The sequence below is a fragment of the Pempheris klunzingeri genome, chromosome 14 (assembly GCF_042242105.1).
Source record: "Pempheris klunzingeri isolate RE-2024b chromosome 14, fPemKlu1.hap1, whole genome shotgun sequence".
NCBI classification, from domain to species: domain Eukaryota; kingdom Metazoa; phylum Chordata; class Actinopteri; order Acropomatiformes; family Pempheridae; genus Pempheris; species Pempheris klunzingeri.
In genome coordinates, this window is record NC_092025.1 from 16,877,731 (window position 1) to 16,902,473 (window position 24,743).

Below are 24,743 nucleotides of genomic sequence, written 5' to 3' on the forward strand. Positions count from 1 at the left end.
GTCTATTTGGTTAGAAAGATCCAATGAAAGACTGAATACATCTTCTCCTTGAATAATTACTTTTTTTTTTAATTTATTAAGGATATAATGGCCCCCAACAGCCCTCCCCTACTTCCTGCCCCTCTACTACCAACGCCCTTGCTTGGAAAACACCCATCTCTGAGCTTTGCCTTCAGTGTGACCTTGGCTACACACCCGTAAAGTTTTATGACTGCATCTTACGTGGCCCACAGACATAAAACACACAGACTCACACGACTCAAACGATACCTGCCAACACTTTGAGATCACCACTGTGTCTATTAATCACAATGATTGACTGATTTCTCGTCAATAAGCCATTTCTCACATCACATGCTATTTTGTCAAGATTTATTTTTGCTTTTTTTGGTGACGTGGCAACAACGGCAGCACCCGGAGGGCGATTTGTTGGACCAGCATTCACACTGTTAAGTAGAAAAAAAAGAACAATACAAGGCTACCAGAGAACAACCAACGGACCATTGCTTTAGAATGAGAAAAGCCAAATAATGAAATACTGCATGACAGTAACTTGGAGTATCTAGTTTCAACATACAAGTAAACTTAACAAATAAACTTTTAAAATTAAATCATAAACCAGCAGTTACAATTATTCGTAGTGAAAAAATGCACTCATTTTCATGTACATTTTGGAACAATCCATGTTCGTTTACATGTGCCACTGTGCCGATATCTTATTTAGACAAACTGCGAGATTTTATGTTTTCATGAGTCCTGGGTGTTTTCTTCTGCACAACCACTTTGGGTACAATTCTTCAAATCTGACATTCTTAGCTTAAATGTGCTCAGGAGACACTGAACAAAACAATCTTTAACATAAGAGCCATCAAAGTAACATGGAGAAAGAAGATTCCATCCCACGCTCACAACTGTGATATCATAAAGTAGTCCATTCAATATTAATATTATGCAATATTTTTGTATTCATCTGAGGAAATGAGAAATGACATGCCGAGGTGGCTGACTGATGAATTGCACTGATTAGGGATGCTGCTGTCTGTGTCTTCAGTAGAAGTAGGCTACTGTGCCATCAATAACAATCTCAGAAAAACGACAGAATCGGGGGCGAGTAGCAGGACGAACAGAGGTGAAACTCAGGGAGGGGCTGCTGCAATAGTTAGTCAATGTCCATTTCAGGGAGCTTGTTGTCCCCCGTTCCCTGTTCCGTGCCTGCGGGTGTGGCTTTGTCTGGGTTGCATGGCTGGCTGTCTGTTCCCTCCTGCCCGTTGACTGGCCCGTTCTCCGTCTTCTCCTCCTTGGGAGGCTCCACCTTGGGCTTGGGTTTGGACACCACTGGGTTGCAGGCTGAATAAAGCTCCTGAATGGAGGAAAAAGAATGAATTTGTAAGAGAAAAATGACACTGTGTCAATTTCTGCATTCAATTCGCACAATTACAATTTGTCTTTAATCTGACACGCCAGATGGTTTGTTACACAGAACCATCTGGGGAGCCGTCCGTAGAAACTGTTTGTAGAGAGGCAGGCATGTTCACAAAATATTTGGCATGTGATCAGATGAACCATCTGTCTATCACAGGCTTATTTCAACCAATCACACCAATGGAACGTATAACGTAGTTAAAACTGTAGCTTGAGCCAGTTGGAAGTGAGGAAATACTCCAGTTCAGATATAAATGATGCTGCCATTGTTGTTTTTGAGTGAACAGTTGCCTCTTGCTGTCGACACACCCAAACCCCACCGGCAGCTGGTTCAAACCACTGTGGTTCGGCAAAAAACACATAACCTGGATCCTGGCAAGACAGATTCTTGTGAATCCAGTTCTCCAGGGATTTGGAGAAGTGAGGCCAGCAAGCTACCTGATCATCCACCATTGTTTCTAAGGTAATGTGTGTATGAGCCTTGAATGCTCCCTCAGTACCTTGATCTTGGCCTGGATCTCTCCAACTTTGACCACTGGGTCCAGGGTGAGGTCCTGACTATTCTGCTGGTTCATCTTGCTGTTCATCCAGACCATGGCATCGTTCACGTGCTTGTCCACCCGAGTCACCTCCAGCTCATCCAGGTGACAGTACTGCTCATCCTGTTGGCAGAGGCGCAGGTAAACAATGACACCTGTTTGGTGACTCATTGATACAATCAATGAAATCAAAGTGAGCCGCTGCTCTAATGTATCACTAAGCTTGTTCTCTGTGGCTTCTTACTTTTGCCTTGAAAGCTTCAATGATCTTCATGTACATCTGGATCTGTCTGCCCAGCTCCTCAAATGCTTTTGGCCGCTCCTCAGCTTCCATGTATCTCTCATGAATCGGCTGGCCAAGTTTCTGTGGAAAGCAACGTCGGGTTTAAAATCAACCGGTCACCCGGCGAGACAAAAACGCTGAAGATACAAGCTTTTCCACCGCTTAATGACAAAATCCCTCTTTAACTTATGGAAATCAGTGATTTTTCATGGGCTAAAAGTCATTCTCCTAATTGAAATATTAAACTGTGACTCTAATATGCCTAATATTAAAATCACAGAACATAGCAGATAACATATAACACAATACAAGCAGGATGCCTGCTCAGATTTGACAAAACCATCAACTATATTTAAAACCGTTATAAATGAGCACTTACATTTTTGCCCTAGATGGCCGAAATTTGTCATGGGGGTAAAATGTCTGTGTGTGTGTGTGAGATATGGTTTGTCTTTGTGTGCATGCCAATTGGCTAAAAAGGGGTGTGGCAATGAGTCAGACAAAAGAAGTGATATTATACCTGTGGTCTATGACAAAAAGGCATCTAACTTTATAACATTTCTGACCAAACTTAACAGAAACACACACACACAGACGCCACGTCCCTTTAATAACTAATGAACCATTTGTCATAGACTCTTCTGTATGTATGTGTGTGTGTGTGTGTGTGTGTGTGTGTTTGAATGCATACACATGCAGATGTGTTAATGTACGTGCACGGTGAATCCTGTCGTGTCTTTTTTAAAAATCTTTTTTGAATGGCATTATTACTAATTCACTGAGAAACAACTGTGTGGTTACCTTCAGTTCCGCCAGTTTGTCAATGTAAACTTGTTTCTGTTGGTCCTCTCCGTCTTCATACAGCCAATTCTCTGTGTCCTCCAGTTTTAATGAGAATGTGTCACGATCCTACACGTTGAAGAAGAGTCGAGATCAAATCTCCAGTTTACAAAATCATCAACAGAACGACTGAAAGTTAAAAATAACATTGAACAATTCATGTGCTATATTGCCATCCATAGGATCTAAACTCACAGCTTCATTAACAAACTTCTCCAGGGCGCCGTGCAGCTTATCCCTCATGTCGTACACGTACTCTTCGACATTGTTCTTCGCGTCGTTTCTCTCCTTCTCTAGCTTGTCCTGCATGATCATCTTACCCTGGAAGAGTCACGGTGATGGTGTTAGTCAGCAGAAGTGTAGCAGTGCACCCCAAAGACAATATAAATGACAGTTGGTGGACGCTCACGTCCAGAAAGATTTAGAGCTAGAATGTAACTTGTGACTAAAAGCAAACTTGGGAGGATTGTAAATGGCAAAGCTGAGAAGCGCTGTGAAGGGAAGAATTCAACCGGCCTCTGTAGTAAATCTTAAAATAAAAATGAGGAAAAAAACCCAAAAGAGAAAAACCTTCATGAACATGAACATGTAATCCTGAGTAGGTTTAATAGAATTATGTCACCAAATGAAGCACAGCTATTATAGAATAATTAAAAAGTGACCAACAGTCATTCCTTTTTGTTTTAGATACAAAGCTATTTGAACCAGTGAGTCTCACCAGCTTAGACAAACACTGTGAGTGCATGCTAGACATTCCTAGTGATTTGTAGAGCATTACCTCATTCTCCACAAACATATTTAGGACGTCATTGGACAGCTGCCAGTGCAAATTCATCTCTATGGGCAGCTCCACTGTCTTCGTTTTCACTTTGGGCTTCTTCGCCTGAGGGGGCTGATCGTTCTTTTTCTCCTGCTTGGCGTCCTCTGCCGTGGCCTTTAAAAGGAAAAATGAAAATTATTTTAGTTTGTGCAAATACTGTTGTTTTTGAGGAAAAAAAAAAAACATAGAACATTGAACTTTTTTGAACTCTTGCGTCTTGACTGCAATGAAAGTCACTGTCACATAGGATTTATTGTGCTTTACAGACACACATGGGATTAACTTACATTTAGTTGTATTCTAATGAGTATATATGAGCATTTTATACATTTATTATTCTCTTTAAATGTATTTCATAGTGTTTTTGTTACAAATGCCCCTTTAACTTCAGCCTTAACATATAATAAATGACTGAGCACATCAAGAAGTAATGCTGACCTGCCAAATTGTGTTTAAATACAATAAATTCTTTCTGCCACATATGTTTGAGTTTGACTATATCCTTCGGCGAATGCAAAACATTATGTTAGTATAAAAATTAGCATACTTAATGCAACGGTTACCTTGGTGCTGGGCGATGTGGCTGAAAATGTAAAACATGACTATTTCCATGCCAGATCATGCCAGAGCAGCAACTATTTCCTGAAACATGTATGCTGTTTCTATTTTTATATACGTCTCTAGATAAAACAAAATTAGACCAATCACGTCACGTGATATTCAAATGGTTAAAAAAAAACCTGTTTGCTAAAATCACATTTGTTGATTATCCTGCGTCATGGTATAATATTCAAGTGTAATGTCTTCAGTTCTTAACCTGAAAACGTTCATACTGCTTACATGTAGTAGCTATACTACACTATTTCAATCTTAAAGTTCTAACTTAGATTTTATTGGCCCCGTCATTGGCAGAGCTCTGTTTTGGAACACATTATCATGGCTGATTTCTCAAAAACACTCGTCAGAACGACACTCTGGTTCTGGCACATTTGATGAAAAGATGTGTCATATTTTGAGATGGATGTTTTGGATGAAACAACAAAACTACTGACATACAGGAACATTTTTTTGTTAAGCTTTGTTGAACTTATATTTTTATTCTATCTCTCCATCCTCACTGAATTGGCATACCATATCACACCACACTTTCACTTTGCCTGCCTTACACTGGAAACAAGTGGAGCTTTTAAAATATGACAAGCTTTGTGGGTTGCCCCTCACACAGGGCTTGTAGTGCAATTCTGCTGTATACAGTACTGAAACTTTGACATCGTTTTGATTATCGCCCAGCACAAGGTTACCTCCATCTCCTCTGCCTCTGATTTCTTGTCTCCGTTGTCTCCAGCCTGGAGTTTCTGATCTTCCTGGTCCACCTGCATTTTGTTCTGACACACGATAACAAAAGAAAATACATAACGCATAAATGATATTCAGGTAACATGTGCCATTTTGTGGCTAGATTAATCCAATGGCCGGGTTCGGACAATCCTAACATCAGCGTCTCCGGTCGAAACCAAAAGTAAGCGGGAAACACCGGCCATACGTGTATTGTGTTGAGTCAACATTGATATTGACTCACTTTGGTTTGTGAAAATCATTTTGGTTGTCGAATTTCTGTTTGAGCCTCGTTCAAGAGATGTGACGCTGTTTTCCTTTCGTTCAGAAGAAGCCCTTTACTGCTATTCCTCACACCACATATTAATTAGAACGTCCATATTATGTTTTTAAGGCTTTTCATAGGTAATATTTGTTGCACCAGTATTGTGTGCTAATTGTCCAGGTGTTCACGTTATCGTGTCCACCTTCTGTTTGCATTTCTGTGACCATCAGGCTACAGTTTTTTGAGTCAGACTCAATCAGCAGAACAGTCGTGACGCATAACTTTGGGTCAAAGAGGACGCAAATTCAGTCAGTGAGATTTGAGCGAGACATGAACAGAGTGTAAGCGTTCTGTCATCCAATCCCCAGCGACTCTGTCCTCTGTAAGCAGCAGCTCCTGGGCAGCTGAGTGGACAGCATCGTCAGTGGGCTGACTGACAGCAGATATTTACTGAACCAAAACGGTTTTCATGCCAGCTCCATGAGAAGAAATCACCAGCATTTGTACAAAGCCCATTGAATCACCGATTTTGCTTCCCAGTCCACCTGGCGAGTGTGTGGAATCTGCTTGTTAAGTAAGAATCATACAAACTCACGGGCAGACTGGGAGCCTTGATCAATGTAGATACAGTTCATTCCGCCACACACACGTAGAGGGATATTTGTGTGATTTAAATAGCTGTCCGTCTCACTAAATGCAACAAAACTAGACTCAAAGTGTAAGAAAACGCAGGGAGTCTCTGGGGGGGAATCAATGGAAGCGAATCTGTTCAATGAGATGTGCGAGAAACATCAAAAATGCCTCACTTTGTGATTGCCTGTAACGATTGGCTCAGAGCGAAAATGGTGACGACAAACCCAAAACAAAAAGCCAAACAAATTACATAAGAAAGAAAAAAAATGTAACTCCTTGAGGCCATCTTAGTCTTGTTAAGGCAAGACATCTAAAAATTCCATGCTTATGACATGACCGACTGTTTAATATCAAGGTGTGGCCAGACTGAGGTAAAAACACAAGGCAAAAAAACAGAAGTACCTCTCTGTGTTGCTTCTGTCTCTCTTTCACCCCAGTGCAAATACACACCTCTTCGTCTTTCCCCGTCTGGTCTGTCTCCATTGGTTCCTCGCCCTCAGCTGTTTTCACGACCTCCTCTAGCGAGGCGCTCGATACACTGAACACACCGTGAATGTTGACCCGAACTTTCACCTTGACCTTTGCACTCTCCCCAGACGCTTGAGGGACCACATTCTGGATCAGGAACTGTCCTGTAGGCCAAAGGAAGACGTCCAGGGTTAGAATAAGTGGGAATATCTTCTTGTATCAAGGACAAATCTGACACATTAGAACTGGTAGGTTAAGGAATCTTGATTAATGTGTACAGGCCTGAAAGGTTCAATGCCACATGGAGTGGGGGGCATGTGTTAAAGTTAAAAATTAACTGTCTCTAAGTTACTTTTAACTGGCACATTTGGACTTAAGCGTACAAAGAAAACTGCAGATTAAACTAACAAATACAAAAGATTTCCATAAACTATTTTTCAGTAATATCTCTACAGTTTTTTCGTGAAATTATTTCATCAAGACTTATTCCATTCTTTAAGTCCATGCTCTTTATTGCCCACTTATGCCTTCGAAGTAGTGTCTTTCTACAGTTGAACTTGCAGTACCTATAGCGCTACTGGGGTAGGGCAGCTCCTTGGGGTTGTTGTAGTAAGCTTCAAGGGTGAAGGGCTCTTTCCTGAAGAAGGACAACACTCTGGAGAAGGGAGCTGCGTGGTTCTTTGGGAAAACCTCACAATCACTGTAAAAACACAGCAGGGCGATATCAATGAGACAACAGAAGTTACAGAGACAGAATCTTAAAGAGGGTTTTTGTAGAGGCGTGGAAATTGTCAGGTGTTGCAAATATTTTACAGAGCTGGATGCTAGTCAGGGTTAAGAAATCTTTTAATTTATCTAACAGAGTTTCAGATTTTTTTAACTATGTACCTTCAATGGCCCTTAATTCCACTAATATTTTAGAACTGAGAGTAATATACATACATACATCACAGAGGAAACAATTAAACTGGTTATGTAATGGCAGTGAAGACATTTGCAAGGCTTTGCACAATAACTAGGGGCATTGGCTTTCTTATATTGCAGGATGTTCAGCTTGACAGGTGTAACGACTATTCTGCCCGTGAGATTTAAACAGTGAGTAAAACGTGGTCCTAACTCCTTATTTGATATTCTCGGGCGACACAGAGCGAGATCTTACCTTAGTCCCTCCTCGGCAGCTGAATTCCACTTAAGTGAGATAGGGTACGGGACAACATCTGTGATGGAGAACTCTCTGACTTTGAATGCTGGTGACAAGATAGCACACTGTGGAGAAAAACACAAAACACAAGTTACCAAAGCTCAAAGTTTTGTCTTACAGGGGCTTTTTTTTTTTTTTTTTTTTTCTCTCAACAGCAAGAAATTCAGTTGCAAATATTTGATTACCAATCAAAAAACCTAAACAAAACTAGAATTGCATTTGTGAAGCCATTACCTGCAAATGTTTTTTTATTTTTTACCAGGTAATATGAATATAAGTTAAATAATTTGGGAAAAAACACAACTTAAGCTTGCATCACGTAAACATTATGTGCGTCTTTACTATCACAGCTGCTGTGCGAGTCACCAACAGGACCAAAGTGTGGGTCATGTGAGGTGAGCCGTACCTGCAGAGCACAGCCTCTGGCCACAGCCTCGTCTGCATTCAGGGTGGTGCTCAGCTCTTTGCCGAAGAATTTGCTGATTCGCTCTTTAATGGAGGGGATTCTGGAGGCGCCGCCCACAATCTCCACTGCGTAGATATCCTCCTTTTTCAGCTCTGGGTGCAGGAAGCAGGAGACGAGGACGATGAGTTTACAGAGTCACAGCTTCAAAAGCCTCTGATTAAAAACACTGTGCTGAAAACTGAAACTGCAGTGCGAACGGCACAGCGGTCTTAAGGTGAAGCCACATGAGTGTTTGCATACAAATCAGGATCTCTTTCCTTCAAAATTCACTTTTTTGGTCAAAGCGCAACACTCAACAACTGTTAACACTACTTCTTCGCTATACCCAATTATATCCTTTAATTAATTGCCCTATGACTGCTCCTAACGGACAAGGGAAAGTAAGCAGACATACAGAAGAAGGCATGGCGTGATTGAAGGGAGACAGGAAAGTGGCGTGTTGCCAGGGCCTGGAGGGAAGGGCTGAACCTTGTCTACAAGAATGTGTATGTGTGTGTGTGTGTGTGTGTGTGTGTGCGCGCGCACGTGCTAACGGGGATAGTCCAGCTGCTATTGAAGTCAGATGCACTCACTTGCTTGTTCCATGACGCTGCGCAGGGGACCCTCTACTTTGGCCAGCAGCCCCGTGCACATCTCCTCAAAATGACCTCTGGGGACACATGGTCATAGATTATTAATACACTCACACACACACACACTCCAGAAAAACCCACATGTGCAGATAAACTAACGGTGTGAGACAGGCAGATTGATCTTACTTCTAAAAGTCAGTTATATTAACTAATTTTTGATTTGTGCTTAGCTAGAACAGCCCTCACATTCTGACACTAGACAATAGGAAAGAAAACTAAAAAAAACAACTGTAAAGGTGCCACATAATCAATAAATAGAACAGATTATATATATATATTTTTTTTTTTTTATTGATTTTTGTGATACCTTCTGTACCAGAAATATCTTTGTCCTCTTGATTACTGAACTAACTTTATCTCACCTGTTCAGTTTGCCTGAAACATCGATGTCATTCATGAAGCACTCAATGTTGAGAGGCAGGTCGGAGGAGTTGGCACTCATCAGCTTCTTGAGCTTCTCGCACTCTTGGTAGAGTCGGACCAGCGCCCGGGGCTTGGACTTGACATCCAGCTTGTACTTTTTCCCAAACTCCTCACAGAAGTGGCTGACCAGGATCTCGTCAAAGGCCTTCCCGCCAAGCTCCGAATCAAACGCTGAAGCCAGGATCTGACGGTGGAGCGGGACAAGAGGGAAGTGATGGAAAACGTACAAAATATTTCATATCCCTGCATATATGTATGCACCCATATATGCAGGATGGGTGCATGTGAGGATAAATGAAAAAGGTAGATGTTTTTTTAACTCATCTATAATACATGTTTCCTTGAAACGACTTTCATTAGCTTTATTTGGTATTAACGTATAAAATTGGGTCGGATGAAGGTATTTAAAATGTTTTACCAGTTAAATACATTGACAATATGGGGCCAAGTGTGTTTTCCTTGTTAAATTCTCACATTACGAAAACGGCTGGGTGCAAGGCAGCTCACATATACAGAATGAGGAAAATGGATTCCTGATAAGCAATAAAGATGTTTGTTAAATGTTCTTTTCTGCTGAGTGCAGAAGTCCTGATCTGCTGAGTGATCATCATGAAAAAAGTGTCAAGAACATACAGCTGTATCATCACACCCTGGCCTAAAACACCCCCCCCCCCCCCCCCCCCCCCTTCAGTGTTGCTTTTCAAAACGGACACAAATAATTCATCACTCACCTTGAGCTTTCCCTTGTTGAAGGCGCAGACTGACACCTGGTAACCCGAGTGGCCCACGTCCACAAACACCACTATCCTGGGCTTCTCCTCTGGACCGGGCAGGTCCTGCTTGTAGATGCCATACGCCAGAGCCACTGCGACAAACAGGCGTAATCTGGAGTTAGTTTGGATCGACCACTGGATCAGCAAGCAATATTACAGGCTGTATTTCAACTGAACTACAGCTGACCTACAGAGAAGTATTACTACCAGACTGCAAATACACACAAATACACAATGTAAGCCAAGGTTCATGGCACATTTGTTTCGCTGTATCTGATGGGAAAGTTACAAACTAATATAAATCACAGTATCAGCATGATTATGAAAATAATACTGTGAGTCCAATGTGACATATTTACATAGATTTATAGCTGTGTGATGGCTCAACCCAGGGTATGTTTACTCAGCAATGACTCATAGGCTGCATTTTGTGATATACTTAGAGAGAAGTTGACAATTTAATACTTTCGTGGAGCTTTCTTAACTGCTCCAGAGGATTAAAAATAACATCATATCTAACATAAAATAGCATCTAGATGTCATTTCACAGCACAGTGTTGTAACTGTCCAAAAGCCAGATGAAAGAATAACTAGCCATAATGATTTGGATGCTGCCTGTCCTGCATAGAGTAAACTTGTGTTGGTATGCACCTGCAGTGGTCTCATTCATTAACCGTAGGCAGTTGAGGCCGGCGATCTGAGCGGCATCCATGACAGACCTTCTCTCTACATCAGTGAAATAGCTCGGGACCTGGGAGGTGAAAAACGAAGCAGTGTAATCACAAAACATTTATGAGTCTCAGTGAGTGTGACACTAGCGTAGACTAAGTCTAAGAATGAGGGAGAATGATGAATAATAATGATAAAAAGTCTCAACATATGCTTTATTCCCTCTGCGTGAATGACAACTTTGAACATTAGCGATCCATGAATCGCCTGCATTAGAAGATGTCTGGATAACGTTACAGTGTCAGTTACTCCGGGTGCCAAAACAAAACATCTCCTTGTGGAAAAGCTCTGGGGCTAAATTTAGCTATTGGCCTCAGTAATAATAACATGTTACCCATCGCTAGGGCTGAGGTAAACTGTAGATTTAGGCCCAGTGAAAGTAACAGCCTCTTTGTGCAAGATCTGTAACATTACATAACAGACGCTGCTAGTGAATCCATATAGTGAGCGCAGCAAGAAACACACACATCCCACTCTTCACCGACAAGGTGCAAGAGATGAAATAAAGCTTTCAGACAAGACATCTGGTGAAGTGCTTGGAGCACAAAATGTCACACGAACAGGTGGCAATACATTTATACACCTTGGAGGCAGCTTTCACTGGCCATTTCATAACCCAACGTACTTGAAAATGCAAGAAGATGAGACTAATAGCTGTCACTCAGAATAGCAGGATGTGAGAGCAATTTAAGTACAAAGAATGACATAAAGTACAGTTAAGTGAGTCACATGTCACTTGAAGCCTTGGCGGTGCAATGCCACATCTTTAAATAAGCTCTGTGCTGGCATCCAACAAGTAAATTAACACCTCCTTAGGCATTTAGTGCCAATTAGATAAGATGTGCTGCCACAAAAAGAAGCCTAAAAGATGTCTAGTTGGGCCTGGATGAGTAGACAGATTTTCTCAACAAAATGAATGCGCCGTACTGACAAACCTATTTAGAATGTTTTATAGATTTTTCGGACACCCTGCTGAGGCCGTGAAACCGTGGCGGACATCTGCAGAGATGCTTACCGAGATGACGCAGTCTGCAACTGGTTTCTTCAGTGCGTTTTCAGCAGTCTCCTTCAGTTTGGCCAGCAGCATGCCGGTGACCTGCTCGATGCTGAACACTCTCTCCTCCTCCATGTACATCACCTCGAGTTGAGGAGAATTGGGGAGATGTTAACTCTTCAGAAAAATTGATTAAATAGCTTATAAATAGCTATACATAAGACTCTCCCCCACATTTATCATGAAAAATGCCACTACAGATTCATAAAATTTCATTTTAACAAATTAAAAGCTCATAACACGGGCCCCACAAGACCCTTAGAACTTGGATAAAAGAAAAGCAGAACTAATGTAATAAAATATGTAAATGTGCAGTCTGAAATCTCTTAGTGCGAGGAGTGCTTCTGCGGGCAGCAGCAGGCTGATGCAGTCTTCTTCGATTTGTCATTTCTACTGCTTCTGCTCATTTGTCCTGAGGACTCGCATTAATTATGTCCACGGGGACACGATAACATCCCAGGCTGTGTGTTTGCAGTATGGAAGGCAGGCACTGTCACTTGTGTACTTGCAAGAACTTTGGGTATGTTTTATCTGGGTATCTGGAGGGACCAGGAGTTCGTAAATGTTTCATGTTAAGGCTTTCAGAAAGAGAAGATTCAGAAGCGCAGTGTGACGATCATCTTGGTACCAAAGAGTGACGTCAGGTGAGACCAAATGCTAATGAAAACAAATAGAAAAGCTTAAGAGAGGCAGAGGTGACTCTTTTTAGGCTAAAAGCATAGAGGACTGAAGAGAATGGGAAGAAAAGGTAGAAGAACTATAATTCAGAAGAAGGAAAAATTCTATGAGGCAGCAGTAAGGAGATGTGGAGGAAATATAGTCAGGATAAGCTGTTGTGTTCTCTATATTAAATTCCTTAGTCTTGATATGCCTTGTTCAGCATATAGTACCACTGAGAGCCAGGCTGATGGGTGTGCTTACTCGAGCCTTACTGTGACATTTTGTCGTAAATGATTGCTTCTTTTTCTCCCACTTCTTAAGGTTACCTGTGGAATCTCTGATAAAGCAGAGGCACCGTTATATTCTTAAATCTTACTTTTATTCCAGTGGGTCCAGACGGCATCTGTGCCAGGTTGTACACCAAGTTGGACTTGGTGGACTGGATGTAGGGGTCTGAATATGCCCTGCCATGAAATCGCTTGAAGCTCTGCACCGTGTTCTGGCAGTTAGTCACCACCTGGATGTGACAAAGGAGGCGAAAGAGAAGAAATTTAAAGAAGATGAAGTTATAAAAATGGACATTAACCTTAATGCATTTTCTAATTAAGGGAGATAAACAAGGTGACTGCACTGATTTTACCTGGCTCTTTGCAGCTGCTCCTATGGAACGATTTCGTGGTCCAAATGATACAAATGACCTGAAAGACAGCAAAAGAAAATGTTGAGCTAAAACCTGGCAGTAAGCAGTCTACGCTTCTTGTATCACCCACCTGTTGTTAAAGTTATTACATGGCGTCATGCCTGCACATGACATGACATCTCTGGGCCAAACCCACATAAACATGAACTGACAAACTGACAACACTCAGTTTGTGCAGAGGAAAAATTCAAAGTGTAATATGATCGGAGCTGCAGCTTTCTTCAGATGTTTGCTTGTAAAGAGGAGCTAATGCAAAGGTCTAATCTTCCATTATGTAGAGAAGAATAAACTTTTTACAGATGGATCATAACATCTTTGAGAGAACCCTTTCCTGGCCTGTGGCAGCATGCAGGCTTGTTAAAACCCATCTCTCACAGTTCACACAGTGCTGTATAAACACAGTCTGAAGTGGGGCGGCCAGTCCACTTGTATCCCAGCGGGTCGTGGTCTAAACATGCCTGTCATCGTCGTCCCTATCAGAGACAGATGTCAGAGCTACAGTCGCTGTCAACGCACAAGTGCAGTTGGTGATGTCAAAGAGGGGTCAGCGCAACAAGTCTCAACAAGCGCTGGGTCACATCTTGACTGATGGATCGCCTGGTGAGTTGTACGATGAGGTGTTTTTTTTTAATCATGTGAAAGGCAGAAGCAAGCCATGCTGCTCTATTTCCATTCTGCAAGTATTTTTAAAAACTAAAAATGATTTATTCTAGTATCTAAATTTAAAAGTTATTCACTAATCCCATAAATCAACATATTGTTTAAGTGGTAACTGGTTTGTTACACAGGTTGGTTCTTAAAAATCACCAAAAAACGGTATATGCAGGTATCTTTTTATACTTATTTCACAATAAATGTCAACAAGATGTGAATGCGTTAAAACACTGTTTTATACCTCAATCGCCTAAATGTTGGATTCTGTTTAAATTATTTTCTATGACTTCAAATTCTCCATTCAGTACACGGAGGCCTTGATTTTGCTCTCACCATTACCTAACTGATTATCCCAGGGAGTCAGCATGTTATACATTGTGTTGTAATTTGTGTTTTTTTTTTTTTATTTCAGTCATCAAGGGAAAATAAATCTAAAACTTTAAAAGGATAAGTCACACTCATCATGACCACTGGAAGCACGTCAATGATTACTAAACAACTTCTATATTACAGGCACGGCTTGTGTTTTCATTATTGTGGTGGAAAGCGCCTGAAATGTATTTCAAGCTGCTGCATAGTTTGGACCTTTTCTTGTTTACTATGTTAACATCAGTGATACGCTGACTTTTAAAAAAAAAAAAATCAGTTACTAGTCTGAAACAATGAACGTCAGACTATAAAATGCTGAATGCCTTTAAGGAAGTCTACAAAAACCTGCAAGATAAAAATCAAGGAAATCAAGGCAAAGGGTGAAATATCTGATGAGACAACACAACGCCTCCTAAAAGGAACATCTACTAGAAGCTATAGTCTACTCATTTGTTATAAGCATAACTTCTTAACACAGTCTTTTTAATAGCACATGCAGACATGTCAGCACCTTATGAGCGCTGTCAAAAGAGCCCTTCAGATTATTTTTCACCAGTGACAGGACCTAGACCCTCTGAGGGGACACAGTGTGCCCTGACAGCTTCAACTTACAATATAATACAATATAAAAACAAACAGCATCATGGCAACATTTTTGCCTATAAGTACTTTCTAAGAAGTTAAAATGGCGGGCACGTGTCTATAGGTCAAGTCATTAAACTCCTACAGTGACTCTAAATTACTAGAATATTCCAACAAGCTATTGGCTGCTGTCGTCACCGTACAGAACATAACGCAAGGCGCTCGGTTTGACACCCGGGCCACACCGGTTGGTCGGAGCTTTCGCCGTCAAGCGATCAGAACAGTTGATTCGAATGGAGGAGGAGGGGATAACACCGCCCGCTCGTCTTCTCCGGGTAACTAAAGCCCGTTTTCGAACCGTACAGTACAGTTGATAAGAAAAAAAAAACTGTAAGCTTTGCTAACTAGCTAGCTCCACATTTAGCTGGTGAACGGGCTGTGTTGCGTTAAATTATAGGTGAATTCTTTACGGCTCCAAGTTCGTCATTAAAGCATTAATAACCACATTTGCTCGCACTGACAGGCAGCTTGATTGGCTAACACGGGACATGGGGATTCAAGTTTAGCTAACGGTAGCTGGGCAGTAATGCTGCATTCACGTGCGATACCCTGACACCGGCGAGAAGACAACTCTTAATAAAAAATATTGTTATATATATATATATATAAACACCTCTCTTCTGAAGTAAATAATTCAATATTTTATGTACTCACGGTGTGCATCTGTCGCTGTACTCGTTAGCGACTGTCTCGATCCCTCCGGCTCGGGCTACAGCTACATAGCAGCTTTGGAAGCCCAAGTCAAATCCCACCACTGACATCTTCAGCGATACGGCTGTTCTCTGGCTAAAACGTTGTGTACAGTTCGAAAAGAAATGTAGAGAAAAGTAAAAGCTACAGCTTTAAGAAGGTGTAGAGGCCAGGTGAAGTGGTTGTGCTGCGCTGTCTTAAGTAGGGCTACTTGTAGTCATAATCCACAGCGCTCACTATTGCCGGTGTCTCTGATCTGTGCTGGCAGGCTGCAGCAGCAAGGTGGTCTGACTGTCTTCTCGTCTCGAAACATCGCGAGATTTACGTAGTTCTAGATATATCTGGACCTTTCTATAACCATGTGAAAGACTGTTCTCCACCACTCCAGGTTTTTCTGGAGATTTATGACTATCATTACATCATGTACAGGTTTAAGACAAGAAATAGATAATTTATGTTTTTGATAATGGCTGGGATCAACTCCAGTAGGGAAAACAAACAACAGATGAAAGTTTTTATTGAATAATAATAATTAATTCTGCCTATTTTACACCAGTTGATTTTATTCTGTTATTCTGTTCTGTATGTTTTCAGTACAAATACAAAACCAATGTAATGTAACTGGACAAAATATGAAAATCCCATGATATTAATTAATTACAGATATTATCCAAAACATATGTTTGAGCATGAACCTGTTTTTTTACACAGGTAAACAGGGAAAGCTGCTGAGCGACATTTAAGAATATTGTAAGTTTTGCTAAGTGGTGGAGGTAAAGTATTTCTCTACTCTACGCCTGCACAAAAGGTAAATCCTATGATAAGTGACAAACTTGTGTTTTACCTTTTTAATAAACCAAAATGTGAAAGGTTTAGAACATTTAAATACCTCTCATCTCATGCAATTTGTTCTCACAAAATAAAGACTTGGGCCTACATGTTTTGTCGGTGCAAGTGAAATACTGTTTAAAAACCCATGAAATAGAAACATGAGATGACGACTTGTGCATGCAGCTCTGACAAAACGTAATATGGGTGGGTGTAATGACAGTTGAATGGTGGGAGGGTGCACTGCGTTGCTAACAAAGATAGCCAAATGCTCAACCTCAGCAACTGTTATCTGATCACAGTATCTGAAGATATAGAGATGAAAACAAAACTGTTGCTGCAATCGCTACGTAACCTTCACGCCAAGAAGCTGCCCTCTTATTTTTACAGTACAGCCTGGATTACAAAGGTTAGGGTGATTGATATACTGTGAGTGAAATTAAAACCCCTGTAGGACTGGAATGCAATTATATACAGTTCTGTTATAAAGACAACCATTGTGATACTTCATACCTTTTAGTATAATACAGTCCAGTACAACACCACCATACAGCATGAAAAAGTGATGAGCTGACACTTGAACAGCTATAAAACTAAAAGTAATATCTGAATATTTGGACCAATTTATTGCACCCACTGTCTTTATTTGTTTTCATAAACACAGCTATGTCTCCTGCTGCCTGAAATTAAAACTGTGAAAATTAAATATAGATGAAAAATGATGCTCAAGCATTTTTTCCGGACAGTGAATGTTAAGAAAAATTGATTTCACCATTAATGGACGGTGAGTTGTGGTTGCAGTACATCGTGGCGGCCAGTAGGGGGCACTAGTTGCACTTAAGGTTGCTGTAAATACGCAACAGTCCGACACCAACGAAGAAGAAAAAGTAAACTGCAACATGGCGACTCCCATGCATAGAATAATAGCCAGGAGGCAAGCGTGAGTATGATTCAGATATATATATAAAGTACACCGTTTTCATGGTTTGGTGAATGTTGTGGTCTTTTAAACGCAAACGGCACTGAGCTCGTCGAGCTTCGTGTCAGATTTAGGCGGTAAATGACGAAGCCTGCGGGGCTTAATGGGAGCACAAATGCGCCGCGGTTTCATCAACGATGCAGAATTATTATTGAACTGTTTTTTGTCCTCAAACATTTATTTACGTCCTTAACTGCTGTTGAATAGGCGTTAATCCCGAAATAACAGGCGAGAGATCAGTTTGTTCGAGATTATACTGTGTAAAATATGTGAAATACCACTCACTAACCGTGTGTTTTATAAGTGTAAGCTATTCTTTTGTCGACTAAAATAATTGAGTGTTTCGACGACATTGTTTTCATATCGACATTTAGCCCGGCATAGCATCAGTTATGGTCTGATAAACCAGCTGGACAGGCAGGAGATGTTGTGCTGTGCAATGAAAAGGTTATAATAACATTATGTAGAAAATAATCTGTGTACTTGGGACAACTAATGACCATAACTTCCACCTAAACTGAGTCCAGTCTTTCCTCTCATATTGAATGTGAAACGCCAGTCAGGGTTGATGGTTGGTTGGACTGTTTGTACAGCTTAGCTCCATTCACTTGTTTATTTTCTTAGCTAAGGTACAATGACTGTGATGCATTTACACTCACTGGCCACTTTATTAGGTAGCAAGGTCACCTAATAAAGTGGTGTCTGGCCATTCTCGTGTGACCTTTGCCACCCATGAGGTGTTTTTACACAGAGAACTGCTGCTCACTGGATATTTTCTTTTTTTTGGGACCATTCTCTTTAAATCCCCGTAGATCGTTAGTTTCTGAAATACTCCAACCGGCCGGTCTGACAAGCTATTCACTCGCTTAAATCTTTCTTCCCCATTCTGATGCTTGGTCTGAACTACAGCAGACCGTCCTGACCCTGTCTTCATGCCTGAATGCATTTAGTCGCTGCCTCATTATTGGCTGAGTAGACATTTGCCTGAGGAGCAGACAAACACGTACACTTAATGAATTAGCCGACGCGTTTATTTTCCCTTTTTTAGGCCCAAGAAAAAGAATTCAACTCCCTTAACTTAGAAAGCTGTTAGAACTAGAATTATTAATTCATTGTTATTTCATCATTATTATTATAACAGCCTTTATTTCATCAGCTAGTGTCACTGAGATCACAATCTCGTTTGAAAAGACAAACCTGAGTGCTGCAGAATAAATAAGAGCACAGATAACGCTCACCAAATCGCAGCCGGTCACACACAAGCACATACAAATAACATCAGACAAATCGCTCTAAAACAACTCAAGGTTAGAAGCTCCCAGCAGATGGAAAATGACAGGACAGGTTTGTGGAGGTAGTCAGATGGGCAAGTTTGCATGTTGTCGCCAATAAATCGCCAAAGTCAGTTTCTTTTTCTTTCATTAAATGATGTGAAATGACTCAAACCATGACCGTAATACATGTCCCTAACTTCGACAGCGTAGTTTTACTTCCCCACTACTTTAGTGGAAGTGACCATCATCATTTATCCTCATTCATATCTGTCTGTTTTGTTGCATACAGGGAGGCAAACAAACAACATGTGCGTTGCCAGAAGTGTTTGGAGATGGGACACTGGACCTACGAGTGCACGGGGAAGCGGAAATATGTGCACAGACCGTCAAGAACCATTGAGATGAAAAAGAAACTCAAGGAGATTGAAAATAAGCCCCTCAGCATCACTGGGTAAGGGTTCTGTGTGCTATTTTATGTTTATGTTAAACATAAATGTGCAGTGCTATCAAGGTGGAATTAGAAGAGTGATTGTCAAAGCGCTATTGGGTGACTCAGTGGGACTTAACGTCACTTTTTATGGGTTATTCCCTGCTCCGGGCTGTTCTCAGTGTCAGCCACAAAATTTCATCAGAGCCTTTTCCCCCCCGAAAAAGAACTTAACATGGTTGTGTATTTACAACTTCAGGATGCATGAAATGTACCGTCAGATCTCTGCAGACATCTTGTACAGGATTATTTAAGTAACATGAAGATAAATGTTGTTTTTTTTCTGCCACTGGCAACGCTGTGGTTGCAAGTACAACCAACAGTGCTCCTGTAAAACAGAGCTGTAGAAGATGTAGAATATAATGAGTTGTTTTTCAGCCTACAGCAAAGCCATTTGACACCCATTTGTACACAGGGGTGTTCAGATAAACCTGGACTTTACTCTTGCAGCATTTGGCATCGAATGGTAGTTTTACTTATTCACTTTGACGTCCAGATAGGGTTTTATTTATTTATTTATTTATTATTTCGTGGTGGCCACTTTGGCTCAGTAATCATGGGGTCACAAGCCAGAGGCCTCTGAATGTGGGGAGAATGTGGTGTTCTCAGCTTTTGGCTTTGCAGTTATCAGCTCAGCTAAATGGTAGGCGACCAGACTGGAATGATTTTCATGGTTGTCTTAGTCAGTAAGGGAATTTGGCTGATCAGTGGAACAGCGAGGGTGTCAAACTAAGCTGCGATGTCATTGTGAGACACCCTGGATCGTGGAGTAAAATGCTCAGCGGTTTCCGACCCACACGGGGATATTTAGTCTTTAGAGACTGTAGAGTAAAGAAGTCTACAAAGTTATACTGTCAATGTACAAAAATGTACCCATTGGAAGAGGATTGATTTTTATCGCCCTCTAAAGGACAGAATGATAAATTACAGCATGCTGTGTGGACTGTTTAATGTCAATAATGTCATGTTTTTCTGTCTTAACATAACTAATGTCAGTGCCAAGCAAATGTACAGTAAAGGACTCGATATTAGATAATCACTTTAGTGTTAATATGTCGCGACAGGAAATGCCGACGCCTGTGATTAAAGAAATAGATAGATAGAAATACTTTATTGATCCCCGGGGGGAAATTCTGGCGTTACAGTAGTATAGAAAAAGTGACCACCACCATGAATACAAACAATAAATAAGTAAAATAAAAATGTACAAAATGTTGTGTGTAGCAGGTAAATAAATACTAAGTGTAATATACGCTATAAATGGTACCAAGTGTACCAAATGATCTATCAAATGTAAAAAACAACTTCTGCAACATGTATTCCTGCTTTATTACTTGTGACTGCTGGCCCTGTTCAGCCTCAGCTTATTGTCAAATAAGTGTCGCTAAGGCTTTTTTTTTTTTTTTTGTCTTTACAGACCAGGAAGAGAAGGCTCCAGTGAGAAGAAACTTAAAAAGAAGTAAGTAAGATGTAAATTAAACCATATTCTGAGTGAAAAGGTCAGTAAAAGTGCAAAATGTATGACTAATGCTATTAAAAATACTTAAATAACTGATACTTTTTGACCCTATAGTGTAATTTATGTAAAAGTCTTTTAGACAGTGTAGCAATTTACTACATTTGAACAGTTTTATTAGCACGTCAGTAGTGTTTCACAGTGGTATAAATGTTAAAAACTAAACGGATACATGTCGGCACTTTATATTTTCAAAGCTAGCAAAAGAAATGTGTTTGGATACAATCAGATGGAAAGTTTTAGTGCTGAAGATGTTATACTACTCCATGTAAGAGGCTGCCTCTGTTCTGCTGACTGTGTCCCGGGGCATTTCAATTAGTTTAGGTCATTCATAGATTGCCACGTGAGAGTCATAGATAAGGTCACGTGTGAGCTGCTGGGGTCACATGAGAGTCATAGTGGAACTGGTGTGAAAATCTGGTTGGGAAGGGATGTCAGGATGGCACTGTGATCACGTGGTGTGATGGAGCCCCTCCTCTGTTTTAAGGATTTTTATTGTTTTTTTGTTTTATTTCTTTTTAAGTTTAATCTTTATTTAAATCAGGCAGTCTCCTATGGTCCCTTTTCCAAGAGAGACCTGAGAACAAGCAACACTCACAAAAAAAAAACTCCAAAAACAGAACAACACAGTAAACAAGAATTAAAGAAAAAAAACATTGGATGAATCAGTTAAAGGACTCATAGAAAACATCAGAACGCTTTAAAACCTCCAAAGGGAAACACGTTAGTTTGAGGGCAGATCGCAGTTCGTTCCATTTAAAAGGTGCGTCTCAAACCCATTTCTGCTAACAGTGGTGCAGACATGAGGGGAGTCTGAGGTGAAGTAGCCGGATCATGTGCTGTAGTTATTACATTTAAATGCTGAGATGAATCCTTTGCAGCATTACTGTCCCGCTCTTGATTCAAGAAGCTTGAACGCGGTTGTCAGCGACGTGACCTAACAGTTCCCTCTAGTGGACTCTCCGGACGATCATGAACCCACCACAGCTTGTTAAAAACTGCTTAGGCACTTATTTTACAGACCAGCAGTAGTAAAGGCTTTCATAGGTCAACAGTTTAATCATATTACAATGGTAAGGCAGTTTTATTTGTAAAGCACGTTTCATACACGGGAGTGGATTCAAGGTGCTGTACAGAGAAGTTAAGAACAAAACAATAAAAAGTTACAACAACACAAATTTAACAGCATACAACAAAAAATTTTTTAAAAAGACAAGAAATGTTTTAAAAGATATTAAAATGATTATAAAGGTTTTGGGTTTGAAGCATTTAGTTAAAAGCACTTGAACAATAAGGTTTTCAGTTTGGATTAAAAAAACTGCAGTGGTCGGGGCATTCCTGAGATGGTGATGGTTTCTAATCCAATAGTTTAAATGCCTGCTTCCAAAAGCACAGTGTGTCTTTTCTGATGTAATGTCTGTACATTTTTACAAAGGGCATGTGTGTTAAGTGGTTTTTATAGCGTGTTTAAAATTTGCTCGGCTATGCCTAATTTTTCTTCGAAGTTTTGTGTTTTACTGTTAAAAACTGAGTCAAAATGTCATCTGGAAAAGGTCTTTTAACCACTAATTAACCCTACACACACGCAAGCACACACACACACACACACACACACGTCTCCCTTGTTTCTTTAGCGTTCCCAAATGACTCAGATTTGCAGACTTATTTCATAGCAGACCTTTTTTGACTTGTCGCAGCAGGAAAAACACAGATGGGACTAATAACCTCAACAATGGCTCAGTTCCAGCAGTTATTGCTGTGCTATGCAGCAATTATTCAACTTATTATCTACACCTGCGTTTTCACTCCATGTTTCCAAGAAAACAACTGACTGGCATTACCACAGGCCGATTATTGACTTGCGGCAATGTCACTATAATGTAACCAAACAGGAATTGCAGTTTATATAACACCCATTTATTCAGTGTGGACTTTGCTGTGTCTGTAGACAGTCGGGCTCCAGCGTAGACTCGGGTGTCGTGTCACGTGTAGTCGCTGTGTTTGCTTTAGAGTGGCAGGCCATGCTTGTCTGTTGGTGGGAGGGGCAGACCCCATCAGTCAAGAGATATCTGAGGCTGGTGACTGTGAGGAAGACTAAGGGCGTCACCCCCTCTCATAAAAGACACTGATGAAGCCCTGATGGGCAGAACTGATCTGATCGCTTTTCCCTTGGCGTGACTACACTGGTCTTGTTCCTCTTTCTAGGAAAAGAGAACATGTGTAGGTAATGTTCCCAGTTTGCATAAATCCTGTTTACTCAAATTGAGAAAATGGGGACAAAGTCTGGAAAATGCTTTCAAGGTTAGAAATATACCTGAATTTAACCCATAACAACCCGGACCGTGTTGTCCTTTTTGAATAAAATTATTGGGGATGTAAAATAGACGAGGAACACATTTCTGGAGTTAGTTTTGCGATACTACCCCTGCCCTCCAAGATCTGAAATGTTCAATATATGTCACAGCATTATTTTTCGAAGTTGTTTCATATCAACAAATGGTTTCCTGGGAACACAAAAATGGATACATGTGGAAACGTGCTTGTTTTTTTTTCAATGTAATCTAGTGTTTTATCGACACGCTCACTTATGTAAACCAAAAATCTTTCAATATTTGAAATGAAACAATCCCGTCGTCATATTTGTTTGTGGTCTCTTGTCCTCTCACACCAGATAATAATCGTGATCAAAACATACAATCAAAGTTAATATGAACACCTCGTAGAATAAACAAAGTGTCTGTTGGGTGTAAGGAAATCCTCTAAACTTCATCTTTTGCAATTGCATTTCTTTAGACGTGATCGAAAAGGCCTCCAGAGTCTGGGCGGTTTTGGTTTCAGTGCCTTGAAAGTGCTTGAACTTGACTGTGGGAGTGTGTTAAAGGCAGTAAAAAATCGCAGCGCTTTCTTCTCATAACCTGCGCGAAGCAACAACCGTACAGCAGCAAGTGCGGCTTGAGAGCTTACTAACAAAACACGCGGTTGTGCTCTGTCACTTGCTCTCAGGGCTAAAGACACCAGCGACAGCAGCAGCGATTCAGACGGCTCCTCCACTGACTCATCGTCGGACAGCAGCGACTCCTCCAGCTCCTCTTCAGACGACAGCGACAGCAGCAGCGACAGCGACGATGACAGCTCTTCCTCGTCTTCCTCCTCCTCCTCCTCCTCTTCGTCCTCAGACAGCTCAGGAAGCAGCAGCGATTCAGACGAGGGACCGCCAAGGAAGAAGAAAAAGAAGAAATAAATAAATGCATCGGGATGACTGAGTTTTTCTTGCTGTTTGTCTGATCCATCAGAGCTGGATGGATGTGATAGGACAGCTTTCGGGCTGTGATTCTTACAGTTGCATACTGCTCCACAGATTATTTTGGGTTGGCTCTTGTGTCACATTCTGTTTTTTGTTTTCACAAACAAATTTCTCCAGCCTCTTCTGTCAATGTTTGTAGGTCTACTGAGGATATAAATTTTAATTGTCTGAGGAAACCAATGTGCTTCTTCATGTTGAATTTGTGATTTTTGTACTAAAGTATATTTTTAGTCAAACTCAATCTGTACAGCTCACAAGCTTAGCAAAGCGATGCCATACCTAGTAGTGAAAAGACATTAATACGAGACCTTTTTAAAGGATACCGAATAAAAAGTTCTGTTTCTTAAATTTTAAATTAGTTTGAAGTCAAAAGGTATTGTTTCGCTGTAAAATAAACTTGGCTTGTATTGTTTTTAAGGCTCTTGCATATTTGCTTTTGTAAAAGGTTTTATTTTGCTAAAGAGAAATACATAATGACTTTACACAAACACATTTGAGAATAAAATGTTAAGTTGTCTTTGTTAACTAATTTACAAATAGAATATTTAAAAAAAAAAAAAAAACAGCATCCCATGGTGTTGTTTGTGAGGATTTTATCAATTTAAAGTGTTTTTAAATGGTTTGTTATTTGCAATCATGAGTTTAATATGTTGCCCCTCGGTGCCTTAGTGTGCCTGATCAAACACTGCTAATCTGTTTTTAGTATAGACTATTAATTTTTGTCACGGTTGATCTTTTTGCTCGCTTTCCTTAAAGA

The 24,743-nt window shown here is 40.6% G+C and overlaps 2 protein-coding genes across 3 annotated transcripts; one reads left to right on the forward strand and one right to left on the reverse strand.

Annotated features, from left to right (window-relative positions):
• Positions 1 to 358: 358 nt before the first annotated feature.
• hspa4a (heat shock protein 4a) lies at positions 359 to 15,839 on the reverse strand. Its single transcript, XM_070843229.1, has 19 exons — positions 15,563 to 15,839; positions 13,184 to 13,241; positions 12,920 to 13,060; positions 11,845 to 11,967; positions 10,752 to 10,851; positions 10,059 to 10,192; positions 9,267 to 9,511; positions 8,845 to 8,921; positions 8,213 to 8,364; positions 7,765 to 7,871; positions 7,172 to 7,305; positions 6,588 to 6,769; positions 5,206 to 5,289; positions 3,863 to 4,018; positions 3,280 to 3,405; positions 3,046 to 3,153; positions 2,206 to 2,325; positions 1,923 to 2,084; positions 359 to 1,360 (listed from the first exon to the last, which is right to left on the reverse strand). Exons 1-19 carry the CDS (start codon positions 15,667 to 15,669, stop codon positions 1,160 to 1,162), a joined length of 2,517 nt encoding a protein of 838 aa, XP_070699330.1. The 5' UTR covers positions 15,670 to 15,839; the 3' UTR covers positions 359 to 1,159.
• zcchc10 (zinc finger, CCHC domain containing 10) lies at positions 15,152 to 24,449 on the forward strand. Of its 2 annotated transcripts, none has more exons than XM_070843231.1 (4): positions 15,152 to 15,183; positions 18,969 to 19,130; positions 20,584 to 20,625; positions 23,686 to 24,448. In XM_070843231.1, the coding sequence occupies exons 2-4, from the start codon at positions 19,012 to 19,014 to the stop codon at positions 23,921 to 23,923; spliced, it is 399 nt and encodes a 132-aa protein (XP_070699332.1). In that variant the 5' UTR covers positions 15,152 to 15,183; positions 18,969 to 19,011; the 3' UTR covers positions 23,924 to 24,448. The 2 variants fall into 2 exon arrangements, with proteins under 2 accessions (XP_070699332.1, XP_070699331.1); XM_070843230.1 differs by lacking the exon at positions 15,152 to 15,183 and adding an exon at positions 17,304 to 17,366 and having other exon boundaries at positions 23,686 to 24,449.
• The last annotated feature ends 294 nt before the right edge of the window (positions 24,450 to 24,743 follow it).